Raw genomic sequence first — 15,311 nt, 5'->3', positions numbered from 1 at the left:
GCATCTTCTGCCGCAGGCTGCGCCTTGGGCGCTGCTGGGGATGTGGAAGCAGACCTGTTTCCCCCAGTTCAGTTTGAGCAGTGGATGATGAGACAACACAACCAGGATCAAGAGCAAGCGACAGCTTTTCTGACTGCAAGGGGCTCTTTTGAAGGTAAAAAGGTCCCATCGCAAGTGCCTGGCCTTCTTCACAACCCCACTACAGAGGCACTAGCTGACTCCAGTCCCCCTTTGGATGGCATTCATTAACACAGGCAGCCGACGAATGGCCCAGGACTCTTTGCCTTCCCTGCTGTTTATAGCTTTAGTTAATAAAAGAAAACAGTAGGCTGGGCTCACGGCCAAGTGCAGCCTTAAGTTTGTCTGTAAGAGAAAGGCAGAGCGTGTGGGTATATCTGAGACAGTGTCAACGCAGCATATGCTGTGGGGCAGCAGCGTGGAAAGCACCGAGTGCAGCAGTACCCGAGACACTATTATAGCTGTCGCTGTTATAAATTGTGATAGCATCCAGGATCTACTCATCCGTGCCTGCCTGCCAAACATGCAAGCATCTCCGTCTTAAAAATCTTGTAACTGAAGCACACTTGACGTGGGGAGTTTGATTCCTGGCTTTTTCATATAGCTGCTCATTGCGGTCTCCCCTTACAGCTTATTTTCTAAGGCGTGCAGACCACCATGCCTAAGTGGTTTCTTGTTCTGAATCCACTTTAGGTTAGAGGGATTTTCTCAAATCAGTTCTGCTCCCCTGTTCATTCTTGGCCTCATCTGACATGTATGTTTATGTAATCAACCCAGGTCTATCCAGAGAGCCCTCGACTTGCACAGCAGTACTGGTGCGCCATGCTCAGGGCTTTGTAAAGTCCTGCCTGGATTGCTAAGAGGTGGAGTGCTGCACATTCCTCTGGTAATGCCAGCCGTGTAAAAACAGTGTTTCTAATTGCTATGGTAAGTAATGGTGAGCTGAGGACACTTCTGTTTCTGATGTGAATTAGAATATTTCAGTCTACCTCAAATAAACACTGCTTACTCATTTCTGGGAGTGTGTTTGTCACCCTCCTTCCTCTCTTTGTGTTAAAAGGGCTTTGCTCAAAAAATAGAACAAAATCTTCAAGCTGGCTCTTCCTAGGGTCTTCCCCAAAACACAACTGTTTCTGCACCAAGGCTACCTCTGACTTGTGGAGATGGACATTTCATCTCACACAGTGCTGATCTGGAGGTACGGAGACATTCTTGCTCTAAGTGTCAAAAGTACCCCTCCATCTCTGCAGGGAGTCCTAGTATCTCCAGTTAACTTTGTGATTAATCTGATATTCATATGCAGAATCTGTGAATTCTTTACCCTCTTACAAGCTCATGAAAATCAGTGCTTTAGAAAAGCAAGCGCCGGTTTTCAGCCTCCGCCCTCAGCTCAGCTACCCGCTGCTATGGAGACAGTAGCCTAACTGAGCTACAGCATTGCAACACAGCTCTGGCAGCGCTGGTGCAACCACTCAATAACCCCGTTTTCAGGGGCTGCTGATTGCAAGCTGCTGGTGCTCGGGTATAAAAATGAGCATTCCCTTATGAACTTTCTCAAAACACCTGCGTCATCCCCAAAGGCTCAAATTCTGGTCCACACAAATCTGTGGGAGATTGGCTAACAACTTTGTTAGTGCCAGGATTTGGGCCTCAGTGAAAGAGGTGAGAGGGTTTCTGTAAAGCTAAAGGCAGGTACCCGCTAATCAAATGACGCACTGAAAATCTCTCCTCCTAGCACCAGGCTCCTCTGCTCTTGGAGGTGCAAATTTAAAAAGCCAGGTCCTTAGGGCGAAGCCACAAATGCTGCCTTTTTCCAAGAGGTTCAGCTCTGTTCTTATTGTAGGACCTAGAATAAATACCCCCTTCCTAACAGGCTGGCTGCATGAGCTCAGTTTATTTACTTAGTGCACACTGCCCTGTCTTTCTGTGACCTTTAATTTTTATTATGTCTTTTGTAGAGATGGGAGACCAGCAGGATGGAGTGGGAATACAGAGCAGGTATGCAACCGAGTAAAGTCTGAGTACTTGGAGAGCTTTTTAACAGGGGGGGGTTAAAATAACCGATGGGACAAACAGGAAATATTAGTGAAAAGAAAAGCTATGTGCTTTGGCACTTACTACACTGATAGGAATTGTGGGCTTGTCCATTATTTCCCCTCTTTTGATGTGAGGACAGCAAAGATATGCTAGACAGGGCTTGGGGCTGGAGATATGTAAGGATAGCCATAGCCTTTCCATCCTTTAAGAAATTAAGACAACATGCTGAAAGCTGAGCAGACCTTAGACAAAGGGCTCCTAGGGAGACAAAGCTTTGTCTCCTGAACTTTATACAGGAAAATTCTCCTCCAGCAACAACCCCTCACAGCTCCTGTAGCAAGGTACAACAGCGTGCAGACAACCATTGCCCTAAATCCCCTGCCCTTCCATCCACCTTCCAGAGAAGCTCAGCTCACTCTCAACATGCTCAGAAGCTTTTGTGCTTTGTATTTTTTTTTTCCTTTCTGGTCCAAAGAATTGTGATTGTCTGAATTGGATGGCTACAGAGCCAGCATCCGTAACCAGCTAAGATCCAGCCGTGTGTTGGGTCAGGATCTGGCTTCGGAATGGACTACAATTACATGACTAATTCTGGATGGCCAAAAACATCCACAAAAACACTTTGCATCTTGAAATATTCCTCCCTATTTGGAGCCTCTCCCAGGGGGACAGAAAAGGTTAAACTATGCGAATCATGAATGGCAGATTTGGTACAATATTTAAAGGATAAATAACTTCCAAAGACGATGAATAACTTATGGTCTAGAATAATTACTGTTGCATATACCATTTAGTTCAGCGTCAGAGCCATCCAGTCCTCGGGGCTGAAGCGGCTGGAAAGAAAACAGAAGAATGAAGCTCTTGAAAATACACAGGCTAAAAAAAATCAGAGGCAACATAAGATGGAGAAACCCAGCAGTTCTCCTGCTGGTGGATTAAAATGAGCGGGTACGGGCTCAGAGCAGGAGACAGCCCATGTAAGAGGAAGGGATGAGAATGGAAACTTTAACAGATGTAGGAAAGAGGAAAGTTTCTGCTTAGTGACTGTTGATAATATCCACACTGGATCCTGGTTGGGGTAAAGGGCCAGATTTTGCAAGGAAAGAGACTCTGCAATGGAAAAAGAGAGCGCTTGTGGCTTGAAGGCTGTTTTTCTGCTACCCTCTGCTCCACGTCCCCCGCAGCAGCAGGGAGTGGGCAGATGCTGGCCTCTGCGGGGCTGGTTTGGGGAGACTGAGCTGCAGCGGGAGCTATAATAAGCCAGCTGCACAGCCATGCTCACTGGAGCGCAGCCTGCTAAATTTAGGTCTCTTCCAGCAAACGAGCATGTGCAAAGAGGTGCAAGGATGAGACATAACTGTCATCCGAGCTGGAAAAAAGAACCTGAGAGGGTTGATTTACCTGTTATAATAACTGTACTTTCGGCATCAGAGGAGACCAAAGTCCCTAAGGATAAACACAGTGAAGACAAGATATTTATTGTTGCGAGGTTGATGTCCCTCTTTCAGCCTCCTGACCTTGTCCAAGGCTGACCCTGGCAGTGTCACATCGGGGTAAAACTGAAGTCCCTTTGCCTGAAGTGTTTTGACTTGAGGGTGGTGCCATTTATTGGGGCAGAAATAATAATCTTTATGAAAATAATAATTCCTACAGAAATCATGGCCATTTGTGACGCAGAATTCTTGGAGCAGGGGGAACGATGCTGAAGACCTGGAGAGGTGCTGTGGGAGCAAAGGAGACGCAATACAGGTAAGAAATCCCCACAAACGACATGGGAGGAGGACCAGAACTTGTCGCTCAAGGCTGTTGCTGCCTGTGTGCTCCGCGCCGCCGTCCCACTCGATCCCCCCTCGGGTACGCCCGTTTACATGACCGCATACAGCGAGACATCAGGCGCTGGCTGCACGCTCGGGCTGCAGTCAGAGACACCCTCTGCTCCTGGAGGTTTTCACAGGCAATGCTGGTGAGCGTGGAAGCCATCCGAGCCTGCCAGGCCATCTTGACGTGCAAGGGCCTCTTTGTAACCCCAAATATGCATTTCCTAAACGCGCGTGAGTCTCCCCGGCGAACCTCTCCCTGCTCTGGATTACAACCAAGTGTTTACAGCAGGGCAGAGGAGGGGAGCAGGGCTGCATTGCCTTCCCGTCAGGCGTGGAGAAAAGCTGCTTTGCGACGGGAGTCCCACCCCGCTCCAGGGCGGGGACTTTGCCATCCAGGACAAGCCGAGCAAAGCTCTCCCATCCCTGCCAAGGCACCCACTTGGGACAGCAGGTGAGTGCCACACTAACCGGGGGTTCCCCTTTGGCACGGGGAAGGGGTCGCACGGCTGGAGGTGCCTGGGAAGGTGCCAAGCACCGTTCCCACTCGCCAGACCGCAGCCGCCAGTAGTGCAGCTGTGCTGGAGCCTTGGCTGGGTGGATGTCCCATGGGGGCCACGATGCCAAGGCATTGGGGCACTGGGACAGCCCTGGAGAGTGCCGGCGTGGGGTGAGGAAGGACGAGGAGGCAGGCTGTGGGAAGGGGGAAGATGGCTGACTCTGCCCAGGCATGGGGAGCGTGGGTTTTGCTTCCTATTCCTGCTGTGTCCCGTGGCCAAGCTGGGTGCTGGAGTGCGGAGGGCATGGCAGGGGGCTTGTGAAGCGGCTTTGGGTGGGTGCACAGGCTGACATGAGAACTGCAAGGCTCTGCTATATTTTTATTCCTTTTGAGGGCAGTGGTCAGGCAAAGGTCATCATGTGGGAGGTGCTGGGATATTTCAGCTGGCTCGGGGCTCACCAGCAGAAGGGAGATCCTGTCCTGAGCTGCAAACTGGGCTGGGATCAGAGTTGGTCACCCAGCTATGAGCCCCAGACCCGCACCCTGAAGCAGAGCCAGCTGTGGAGGGAACATCCAGCACACTGGAAACAGCTGGCGGTGGCAGAGCCATGGAAAAACTGATCTGGCGCAGGGTGTGGGTTTGTGTTCAAGTAAACGTGCACCGAATGAAAGAACTAGTCAGACAAGTCCAGCGTTTGCCTTGCAAGCGGATGTGTGGCAAAACTGTGGTTTTCCACCCTGGATCCTAGGTGTAGGAGTGGCAACATGTCTATGAGCTCAAACTCAGGGAGGGGGGGAACCCTGTGTTTATATCCTGTAAAGCTCTTGGGAGCTTTGGTTGCTGGGAGCTGCGCGTGCTCTGTGCGCAGTTGGGGAAACTCGATTCAGAGCAAGCCTACTGGCTGGCGCACACGATGGATTTGGCTGTTTTCTGATAAATGAAGCTTATTCTGGATTCAGCTTTTAGAGGACGTTGATGTGGACTTAGAGCTGTGCGATTAGCTGATAAAGCCTGTCAGGAAAAGGTCATCCAGAGAAAAAATTTGAATAATGGGAGGGAAGCCTCGTACACCTGCACTCTCTCATCTGGCCACAGTGTTTTGAGCCTCTTCTAAGCCAGGTTTACTGTAATCAGCAAGCTCAGGCCTTTATTCTGGGATGAAGCAGATACCATCAGGAGAGGGATTAGCCAGGGCACTTTAGCGCTTGCTAGCCAACTTTTTCATATATAGTTTAATTCTTCAAAACACGGAGTTAAGTGTTGCTCCTGTCCCTCTTTGAGCTGCAGGCCAGGAATTGTGCTAAGCTGCAGAGCGCTGGCAAATCTGACTGAGCAATTCCTTTCTCTCTGTACTAGCAAAGGAGGTGGCCAGGAGAATTTTATTCCTCTAATGCCCCAGCCTGTGCAGTCCATGGAGATGCCTTCAGCTGTGAAAGGGAGTGAGAGGGTTACAGGGAGAGGGACCATTGCTGGAGAACCTAGTCAAACCGACGAGCGCTTCCACCTGTAACTTCAGTCACTCATTTCTTGTGACACCACCCAGAAATCTACTGGGAACAAAACAGCATTTGCCAGTTACGCAGTGGGGCTAACACCGCTGCCTTCTGCAGTACTCTTTATATTCCCTGTGACATTTAAGCTGGATGAAGAAATCAGAATCTTGCAGTCAATATTCAATGTGACTTTTCTGTGTAATTTGATATTGCAGGAGCGTTTGCCCTGAATCCCGTGCAAGCATCTTCTCATGTTTTGGTTTCTTTCTGCCAGCTCATTTGCACTCAGAATTTTCCTGCCTCCCACCCCCTTTTTCCTTGTTTATTGACCTTTCTTTTGCCCTCTAATTGACTTGTTAAACTAGCCAGTCTAATTTTCCTGCTTCTGCGTACAAACCAAATGCTAAAACTGCATCAGAAAAACATCTGTGAAATTTGAAGCCATTATTTAGTGTCTGAATAAGCAAATAAAGTTGGCTTTACATTTCTGTAAAGATTAGAGAAGAGCAAAGATGACTTTTCTGAGGTCTAGGTCATAATTTGACCACTGAAATCTATAATCGTATGAAAGAAAACAAACTCAATGCTAATAATTTTCCCTGTGTTGCCTGATTGCACAGGATGTAATAAGGTACAGATGACCTGGAGAGCACTTGGGAGTGTCTGTGTCTAACGCAAATGTCATACTGAGGGTTAACTTGCCTGAACAGCACCCTCTGATTTTGTATTCCAGATTTGTAAAAGTCATGTGAAGCATGAGCAAAGACACTACTGATCTTGCACAACTGTCTGGGCTCATTGATAGCAGCAATTAAGCACCATGAGCAGGATTAGGGAGAGATGTCATCAGCCGCTGGCATCACTGCTACTACTGAAGGGCTTTAACGCGAGAACCTCAGCTCATGCTGTGTCAAGCTTGAATTGCAGGGAAGTGAACCTTGTCCTAGTACTTGACATCCTGTCCGCTGACCAGGAAAGTGGGGAAATACCTGAGGTGTGTTCATGTGTAGGCTCTGTGCAGGAAATCAAAATTATGAGCAGAAAAAATAAACTCTGGTGAGATGGCAGCAAATAAAGCTCTTAAAATATATATATATATATCTATATATATAGCTTAACAGTTGGTCAAAACTGTAGTCCTGCAAGGAATTACACATCACACCAAACTGAGGAGATGTTGAATAGAGCAGGTTTTAAGAGGGAAAATAATTCTCCTGTCTCAGTCCTCAAGTGAGGTTATCCTTTGCGTGCTCATCTGTACCTCAATGTTGTCTCTGCCTCCCAGGGAGTATCTGTGAAGGCTGCTGGGACTGTGCAGGCACCTTCACCCTAATTCACCCTCAGGCTCTCACCTGGCAAGGTCAAAGCCATGTGTTTTGAAGGGCATGGGAATCAAATCTATTTTCTTTGCTCCCAGGGCAACATTGTCTGTTTTTCCTTGTAGCTTCAGCCAGCCTGTCATGCTAGCAACAGAAAAAAAAATTCTTAAATTACTAGTGCTAATCATCTGCTTGTGCACCACATTCCTCTTTCAAACAGGGAAAATGCCCTGATCCTGTGTTGTTGCAACCCAGCCTTTGTTCATTCGGACTGGAAACTCAGGGGTGCTGCTATGGGCGTTCAGGAGGGCAGTTCAAGTGCTGCTTTGAGGAACCGTCTAATTTCTCTGAGGACTAAACCAGCCCCATTAACTGGCAAGTGTAGATATATTCTATTAATTATTTGCTAGAAAACTAACACTCTCTCTGTTTTTTATTACAGCTGTCTAACTGCCTGAGGACTCAAACAATAGCAGATTGACCAAATACGAGAGCAATGGTGAGTGTGTGTGTTTTCTGTACCATGCTGTGCCAAGTGTTTGATTAGATAAACGTGGGGAGCGTAGCTCAGATAAGGACACAGCAGGAAGAACACTGTCACTGTCTGTCCCTTCATGGGGGGTGAGCTTGTCGCTTCTCTTTGCTTCCTCATGCTAGAGAAGAATGACCCAGACATACAGGCTTTTCCATTTTGGGAGTTAATGGAAAATGAGATCAGATATTAGTTTAAAGAGTATGGATTTCTCCAGATAAACTTCCTGGGCATATTATTCCTTTCAGGTTCAACCTCCACAGGAGCCATCTATGTGGTAGTCATCCCTGTGCCTGTTTCAGAAAGCCTAACCTACACGCATGTTAAGCAGGGTTTTGCTGGTGGTTTTGCTGGTGGTTTTCCTGGGAACAGGGAGAGCTTTGTAAGAGACAGTGTAGTCCCACAGAAATGGCACTGGACAGGAGTTAGGAGAAACCTGTTTGTGAATCGCTGTTTTGAGTAAAACATTGCGCTTCCTGGTGCATTATTTTATAGAATGATGGTCCTTGGCTGCTCTTAGAGAAGTCAAGAATAGGGCTTTCATGGGAACAGCTTCTTCTATGATCTTCATGGAAAACTGCTGGGAAGAAGCCCCAGCTGGACTGAACAAAGATGTCTGGCTGCCTGCCATTATTTAATTGGAAACCAGATACTCCATGGGCAGCAGTATGAAGACATCGTCGTCTTTTAGTTGTGTCCCTGTGGCTTATGTCTTATGGGGCTGGGAGGTCCCTCTGGAACAAACTGTTTCTCTTTAGAATAGGCTGGAAGCCTGATATAAAATCACTCATGCTTGGTAGGCAGACTTTGCTTGCTAATGCTGTGTTTGCATCTTTTGAATTTTTTTTTTTTTAATTCATATCTACTGAATGTATGTATCATTTTGAGTCTGCCTTTGATAACTCCTCTTCTGTGGGTTTAGGCAACAGTCAAGGGGGTCTCGAGTTTCAGTGCTGAGCGAGAAGCACAGGCACTAAGGAAGGCTATGAAGGGATTTGGTAAGTTGGTCTCCCTCTGCTGTTAAACTCTTTTATTCTCCTGAGCATTGGGAATGTTTTGTCTGGGGGTTTGTTAGAGGGGACGTCCTGCCATCCGTATTGCCCACTGCCCTATGAGGGCACTGGAAGAAATAGAACAAGTTGATCAGGCTGAGATTTGAACCCAACTGGAAATCCAAGTCTTGGCCACAAAAGCATGCTTAGGCTCTTGTCTTCTCTCCTGCGGTGTGGTACTGCCATGCCACTGCCCAAGTTGAGGCAGTTCTGTGTGTTCATCTAGTCCCCACCGCTGCTGAGCACCAGGTTGTGTAAGGAACAGCAGATGGCAAATGGCATGCTCTGGTCTTGCCCAGAGCATACTCCTGGTTCTTGTGCAAGCAGCCTGACTGGTTTCCATTGGTTTCTTCCAGGCACAGATGAAGATGCCATCATCGAGATCTTGACCAAACTAAATGTTTCCCAGCGTCAGCAAGTTCTGATCACCTATAAAAGCAGTATTGGCAGGGTAGGTGGTCTTCAGGGATTAGTGACTGTGGCTTTAACTGGGAGATGCAGACATTTTTGGGGTTATAGCACTTGGCTGAAATGTGAACAACATCCTAGGCTCCACCACAGCAAGGTTTAGCATAAGCTTTCCCTGGCTGAGTTTATTTTGGTCTTGCTCACTTCAGAGCAACTGTTCATCCATGGAGGGTTGGAGCATGAAGAAAAGTGGTGAATGAGTTCTTTCTGTTCTCAGAGGATGTATCTTCTCCCAACTCCTTTCTCTTCTCTCTGTCTTCTAGGATTTGATTGACGACTTGAAGTCTGAGCTGAGTGGGAATTTTGAAAGGGTGATCATTGGTATGATGACACCTACCACCATGTATGATGTGCATGAGCTGAGGAGGGCTATGAAGGTTCAGAAATCTTCCTTTTATGTTGCTTAAGTTCTGGTCAATTGAGTATGATATGGCATAGTTATGCATTTGTTATTAAGTTCTTATTATTAACTTACATATTTAAAAAAAAAATCCTAGTTGCACATCAAAACAGTTGTCGTTATGATCTTGGATCTTGTCTTTGCAATTCCCTAGGGTGCAGGAACAGATGAAGGCTGCCTGATTGAAATTCTGGCTTCTCGCACAAACGAAGAGATTCGGCGCATTAACGAGAACTACAAACTTCGTATGTAGTGCAAGCTGCAAGCCGTTATCATACTGACTGAAAAGTCCCTTGTGTGTGTGCATGGACATGGGAAGAGGAAGGAGCGGGGTCGGTTAGCCCTTAAATGTGACAAACCAGCCAACACAACTATTGCCATTTGTCCAGAGAGAACCTCTGAGTGAACAGCAGGACTGCCAACAGCCTCAAGGGTAGAATTTCACCCAGAAATTGAATCGGTGTAAATGAAACGGGATGGGGTGGTTATGCCTATCAACTGGATGGCTGTCCATGTGTGGATCTGTTGCCAATTGTATACTGGCTGCGCTTCTTAATTTTGCCCTGTAGCGCTACCTATGATGGTTGGACTGCTGTGATGACGTTTAGAGCCCTGAGCACAGCTATATACTTACCTAGCTGACAGATGGCAAGTGTTGGGGGCAGACAGTGTCCAGGTGGTGGACCTGTTACTAACAGATGTCATATGTCTGTGTGCTCTTGCTAGAATATGGCCGTGCCCTCGAGGAGGACATTGTCTCTGACACATCTTCTATGTTTCGAAGAGTCCTCGTGTCCCTCGCGACGGTAAGTCCAGGCGAAGTGAAATGGGGGTGAATCTTCCCGTTGCTGATGGACATCCTCTCACGTCAGTGATGAGGTATTTCGGGCTGGCTTTTATTTCACTTCTCTTGCATTTCACCTCACTTATGTTTCACACCCAGCTTCTGCAGGGAGAGGAGTCTGACTCCGGGTAGGCATTAATGCCATGTATGCCATGTGCTCTTTTTAAAATGAACCAGTTAGTGGATTGCTGCACATTTCAAAAGGAAGTACAAATCGCATCTGAGCCACATTTTGCTGTCTTTGCAAGTTACTAATCAATCTTAAGGATCCCATTATTTATCTCCAGTAACTTGTTTTTAATGGGGAATTTGCAGGACTTGCTTGCATGAGTTGCTGTGGTGAAAAGAGTTTTTCATCCTTGCGTTTCTGCAGGGAAACAGAGATGAGGGAACGTACGTGGATGATGCCCTTGCTCAGCAAGATGCTCAGGTGCGTAGCAATTTGTTCCTGTGCAAGAATTGTCTGTTCTTGCACATGTGATGCGTGGTGAATCTCTGCTTCTTCTAGACCTCGTTTTTTTCCAAGGCAGAACACTAAGCCTGAAGCTATGCTAGACAGCAGCACCCTAGGTGGACACCTGGGCTCTATTCTCAGTTTTGACCCTTAGAGAAGGCTCTTCACTCAGCCGGTGAAATGGGGATAGTGGTTCTAGCCTCCTACGCCTCTCTGGTGAGAGGTCTTTAGACAGGCTGGGTATTTGGGAGGGGAGACGGCATTTCAGTTGAGTGTTGCTGTGCCTGGCTAGTATTTGTTGGAAAATATCTGTGATCTAGACAAGCCACAGGCCAGCAGCGCTCAAGGACCAAGGGAGTAAAAATCTCATGTTATGTACACCCGGTCTTCTCAATTAGCCTTACTTTCTCTATTTATAATGTCTTCAAGTGCCTGTATGAAGCTGGGGAGAAGAAATGGGGAACAGATGAGGTACAATTTATGGCCATCCTCTGTACACGCAACAGATGCCACCTACTAAGAGGTAGGACCTTCCACAGCATCCTGTATGTTTTTTCATTGTTGGAGAACAATACTTTTGTAGGGGCTTTGTACTTGTTCATTAGCTGACTGTGAACTCTTCCTGAGACAGCAGGTATCCCAGAGCCCAGTCACATCCAATTCTTTAAGACCATTTTATTCCCTCCCGAGACAAAAAGGGACTGGAGAAAACCATCAGTACAACTCGCTCCAGCCTGTAAATTGGAGATAATGAAGTGTGACTCCCATTGGGGCAGAGAGGGAAAGAAGCTAAGCATTTAAACTGCCATCATTAACTAGCAGTTCTTGAAAATGCTAGCAGCAGTGGTGGTCCAATTAGCAAGACAGTTGATAATTAAAATGAATTATTTCTGTGGGGCAGCCCTGATTTAGCTTACAATGTCACACTAATGGTACAATGTTCATGCGGAGTATGAGGAGCTTGATCTTACAAAGTGATCCTTGGTGGCTTACGCACTGTATGCCCTGCAGCATGTCGCTCACTCTTTTTATCACTGACCCTTCCTCCTAGTTTTTGATGCATACAGAAGGATTGCTGATAAGGACATAACAGACAGCATTAAATCTGAGATGTCAGGAGACCTCGAAGATGCCTTGTTAGCTGTGGGTGAGTGCCCTGCTTTTAAACTTTTGTCTACAAAGTAATTAAATAATTAGAGATGTTGTATCTTGCCCTGGCTGGCTGTTCACATATCTTCAGGAGGCAGATACCATTCGTGTTTCTTGAAAGCCATGGTGTTTTACTCTTTGCAGACACAACCAGGTGAGGAAGCTCTGTGCTTTATGATATCGTTTGCTTTCCCAGGTGATGCTTTGGCAGCTGACTTTTGCTGTCAGGAAGCATTAAAGCCTTAAAGAAAATATTGCTGTGCACTGGGCATGGAGACACCAGTTTACAGCAGGCGACTGACTATGGATGTCTCCGTTGTACTTGCTGTTTGTTGGCCCTCAAATGCATCTTTACAGAATAAACACCTCCACTGAGAATGTGCTGTAAAGGTTTGGAAGACCTTCTCTTTCAGTTTTTACTGACCTTAATTCTCTTGTTCTTGTCTCCCTTGCAGTAAAGTGCATGCGAAATAAACCTGCATATTTTGCTGAACGATTGTATAAATCCATGAAGGTAAAGAGATTTTAGTGTGAGATTTTTTTTTAAATTTTTTTTTTACCCTTGCTGTTCCATGCTTGAGTCAGTTGCGTGACAGCAATCATTAGACGTTAACTGGGGGGGGAAGAAAAAGTCTGAGCTTTTATATGGAATTCTTTTCCCTCAGGAAGCTCAGAGGAATATACTTACTTGGCAGCAAATGCAAAAATGCTCTAATTAGGAACTGATCCCACAGAAGCTCAAGTGCTAAAACCTTTGTGTCTCTCACCGATATATTGAAAAGGCTTTGCAGTTGTACATGGTTGGTTTATTTCTTCAGGGCTTGGGAACAGATGACGACACGCTGATCCGGGTGATGGTGTCCCGCTCTGAAATAGATATGCTGGATATCAGGAGGGAATTCCTGACCATGTATGGGAAATCGCTTTACTCCTTCATTAAGGTAAGATTTTCAGTGTTAGAAACAAAGAGCTGGATTTGCTAAGCAGCTTCAAGGAGGTGGGACCCTGCTTGACACCTATTGGGTATTTTAGAGGAGCTGGAATTAAGGTGACTTTACATTTACGTACTGAAAATGTTCCTGAATGTTCTTAGTTCTTAAATTGTCAAAGAGGATACAAACCCTACAACAAATTGTACGTGCTGGAAAGAATCCAGCCTTGTATGGAGTTGTAAAACTAATCATGTTCCTTTTTTCTTTTCTCTCTAGGGAGACTGCTCAGGAGACTACAGGAAAGTTCTGCTCAGACTCTGTGGCGGGGAGGATTAAAGGCTGCCTGGTGTAGTGCCTGGGTGATGGGAAGTAGCTGATCATGAGGATTTCTTTCTTATTTTTTTCCAAATATCTTACTAATTGCTATGAGTATTGACTTAGGTCAGTTAATACTCTGGTTAGATAATGGCCATTACGGTTGACCCTTCTGATATGCTTTTATGCTTGGAACACCCATGTGTCCACTAACTGGGCTAGCAAAGCCCGTCTTAGACTGCTGTAACCAAAGATATGAAAGCTACATTGCTGCCCGAGAAGCTGTCCCTTTGCCGTTACATTCACCAGCAAAACTTATCAACTGAAGCGAACTTGGATGCAGAATGTGAGAGGCTGCAGGGGGAAAAATTAACCTCATCAGTACACAGGGAGTGCAGAATGTGTGCTTTGCAAGATAATTAAAACACAAAGAAATCACCTAAATACAAGCACGTTTAGATGTTAACTTGTCCTCTGTTAGTGTGGAGCATTAACAGCCTTGCTGGACTTTATGTATACGTTGCCTGTAGATCTGTAGGTAGGGAAGGTGTCACTGGTGACATCAGAAAAAACCCTTGCTGCCCTGGTTATGGGTCAGCCTTGTGTTCTTGGTCTGTCTTCCTTGACCTGTGGCAGAATAAGTCATCGGGGTTATATTACAAACCCTTCTTCTGCATCAAGTGATGTCATTAGAATGGTGCCTTTTAAGGAATGACCCGACCCCAAAACCGCATCTCATCAGCACTGCCTGGTGCCTTAGACTTGGGTGTACTGGGTTGGCTCACCACACCTCACCAGCGCCGGCTGGTTGGAGCCCGGTGTAACGCTGCCATGAGGAGGGTCCAGTTTTTGTGCCTGTGCCTGCCTTGGGACTTCCGCGCCAACCCGGGGAAGAGGCTTTTGCCCCAGACCCTACGTAACTGCCTGTTCAGCTGAGCGTTGTTTTTGCTACAAAAATGTGGTTGGCTTAGCAATTTTATATTTGTGTTTGGTATATAATCTGGTTTGAAGGCATCAGACCGAGGTTAGAATCTGAAGGCAGAAATACCGCTGCGGCCTACACCCAGTTCTGTCACTCGTTTTCTTCTAGATGAGGCTACTGCTGGCTTGCACAGCAGATACTTCTGCGTCCGCAGACAAAACCGCTTTCTTCCTTGCTCTCTGTGCTGAACACATTCCTTAGTGCTGCCGGGCGAGCAGGCAGAGCTTTTTCCAGTTCTTCCGGAGCCTCGGTGACAGAAAAATCGTCTCACCCAGCACAGCAGGCTCACAGACGCGCTCAGGCTCGGCTTTGTGCTTCAACGCCTCCTGTTCCGTCCCCGACTCATTTCTAAAAATGAATAAACGATTGGTTTCTGTCCTTTCGGCCGCGATGGTGAATGCGGGAGAGGTAATGGCGAAATTACCGCACCCCGGGGTTTTTTTTAACAACTTTTCTGTGCTCCCCACGTGCTGCTGCTCCTGCCCCCACCTGAGTGCTGTACCCCCCTCCAGCAGCGCCTCAGAAGCGGTTTATAACCCTCATGCTGCGGCTGGATGGGGGGGCTGGGGGGGGATCACCAGTGCAGGGGCAGATTTGGGGGGGGTGGGCGGGAGGAATCACCAGTGGGGGGGCAGATTTGGGGGGCATCACCAGTGCGGGGGCAGATTTGGGGGGGGTGGGCGGGAGGAATCACCAGTGGGGGGGCAGATTTGGGGGGCATCACCAGTGCGGGGGCAGATTTGGGGGGGGGGCGGGAGGAATCACCAGTGCGGGGACAGATTTGGGGGGGAGGGGAATCATCGGGGGGGGGCAGATTTTTTGGGGGGCGAATCACCAGTGCAGAGGGAGATTTGGGGGGGGGAGGGGACCACCAGTGCGGGGACAGATTTGGGGGCGCAGCCCCGCACCCCCTCCTCCAGCTGCCGCAGTTCCATTGCTGTCGGGGCTCCCGCTTGCAGCCCACGCACAGCCACGCAAGCGCTGCGATGACGCGGGGGG

General features: G+C 47.4%; 1 protein-coding gene across 2 annotated transcripts; it reads left to right on the top strand.

Annotated features, from left to right (window-relative positions):
* Positions 1–3,441: 3,441 nt before the first annotated feature.
* ANXA4 (annexin A4) lies at positions 3,442–14,683 on the top strand. Of its 2 annotated transcripts, XM_075444772.1 has the most exons (14): positions 3,442–3,608; positions 3,709–3,804; positions 7,627–7,683; positions 8,639–8,714; positions 9,125–9,219; positions 9,500–9,613; positions 9,791–9,881; positions 10,363–10,442; positions 10,854–10,910; positions 11,364–11,457; positions 11,986–12,081; positions 12,539–12,597; positions 12,902–13,024; positions 13,292–14,683. In XM_075444772.1, the coding sequence occupies exons 3-14, from the start codon at positions 7,681–7,683 to the stop codon at positions 13,349–13,351; spliced, it is 948 nt and encodes a 315-aa protein (XP_075300887.1). In that variant the 5' UTR covers positions 3,442–3,608; positions 3,709–3,804; positions 7,627–7,680; the 3' UTR covers positions 13,352–14,683. The 2 variants fall into 2 exon arrangements, with proteins under 2 accessions (XP_075300887.1, XP_075300886.1); XM_075444771.1 differs by lacking the exons at positions 3,442–3,608; positions 3,709–3,804 and adding an exon at positions 4,162–4,326.
* The last annotated feature ends 628 nt before the right edge of the window (positions 14,684–15,311 follow it).

Source organism: Opisthocomus hoazin, chromosome 28 (assembly GCF_030867145.1).
Source record: "Opisthocomus hoazin isolate bOpiHoa1 chromosome 28, bOpiHoa1.hap1, whole genome shotgun sequence".
NCBI classification, from domain to species: Eukaryota; Metazoa; Chordata; class Aves; order Opisthocomiformes; family Opisthocomidae; genus Opisthocomus; species Opisthocomus hoazin.
This window is presented reverse-complemented; position numbering and strand designations above follow the sequence as displayed.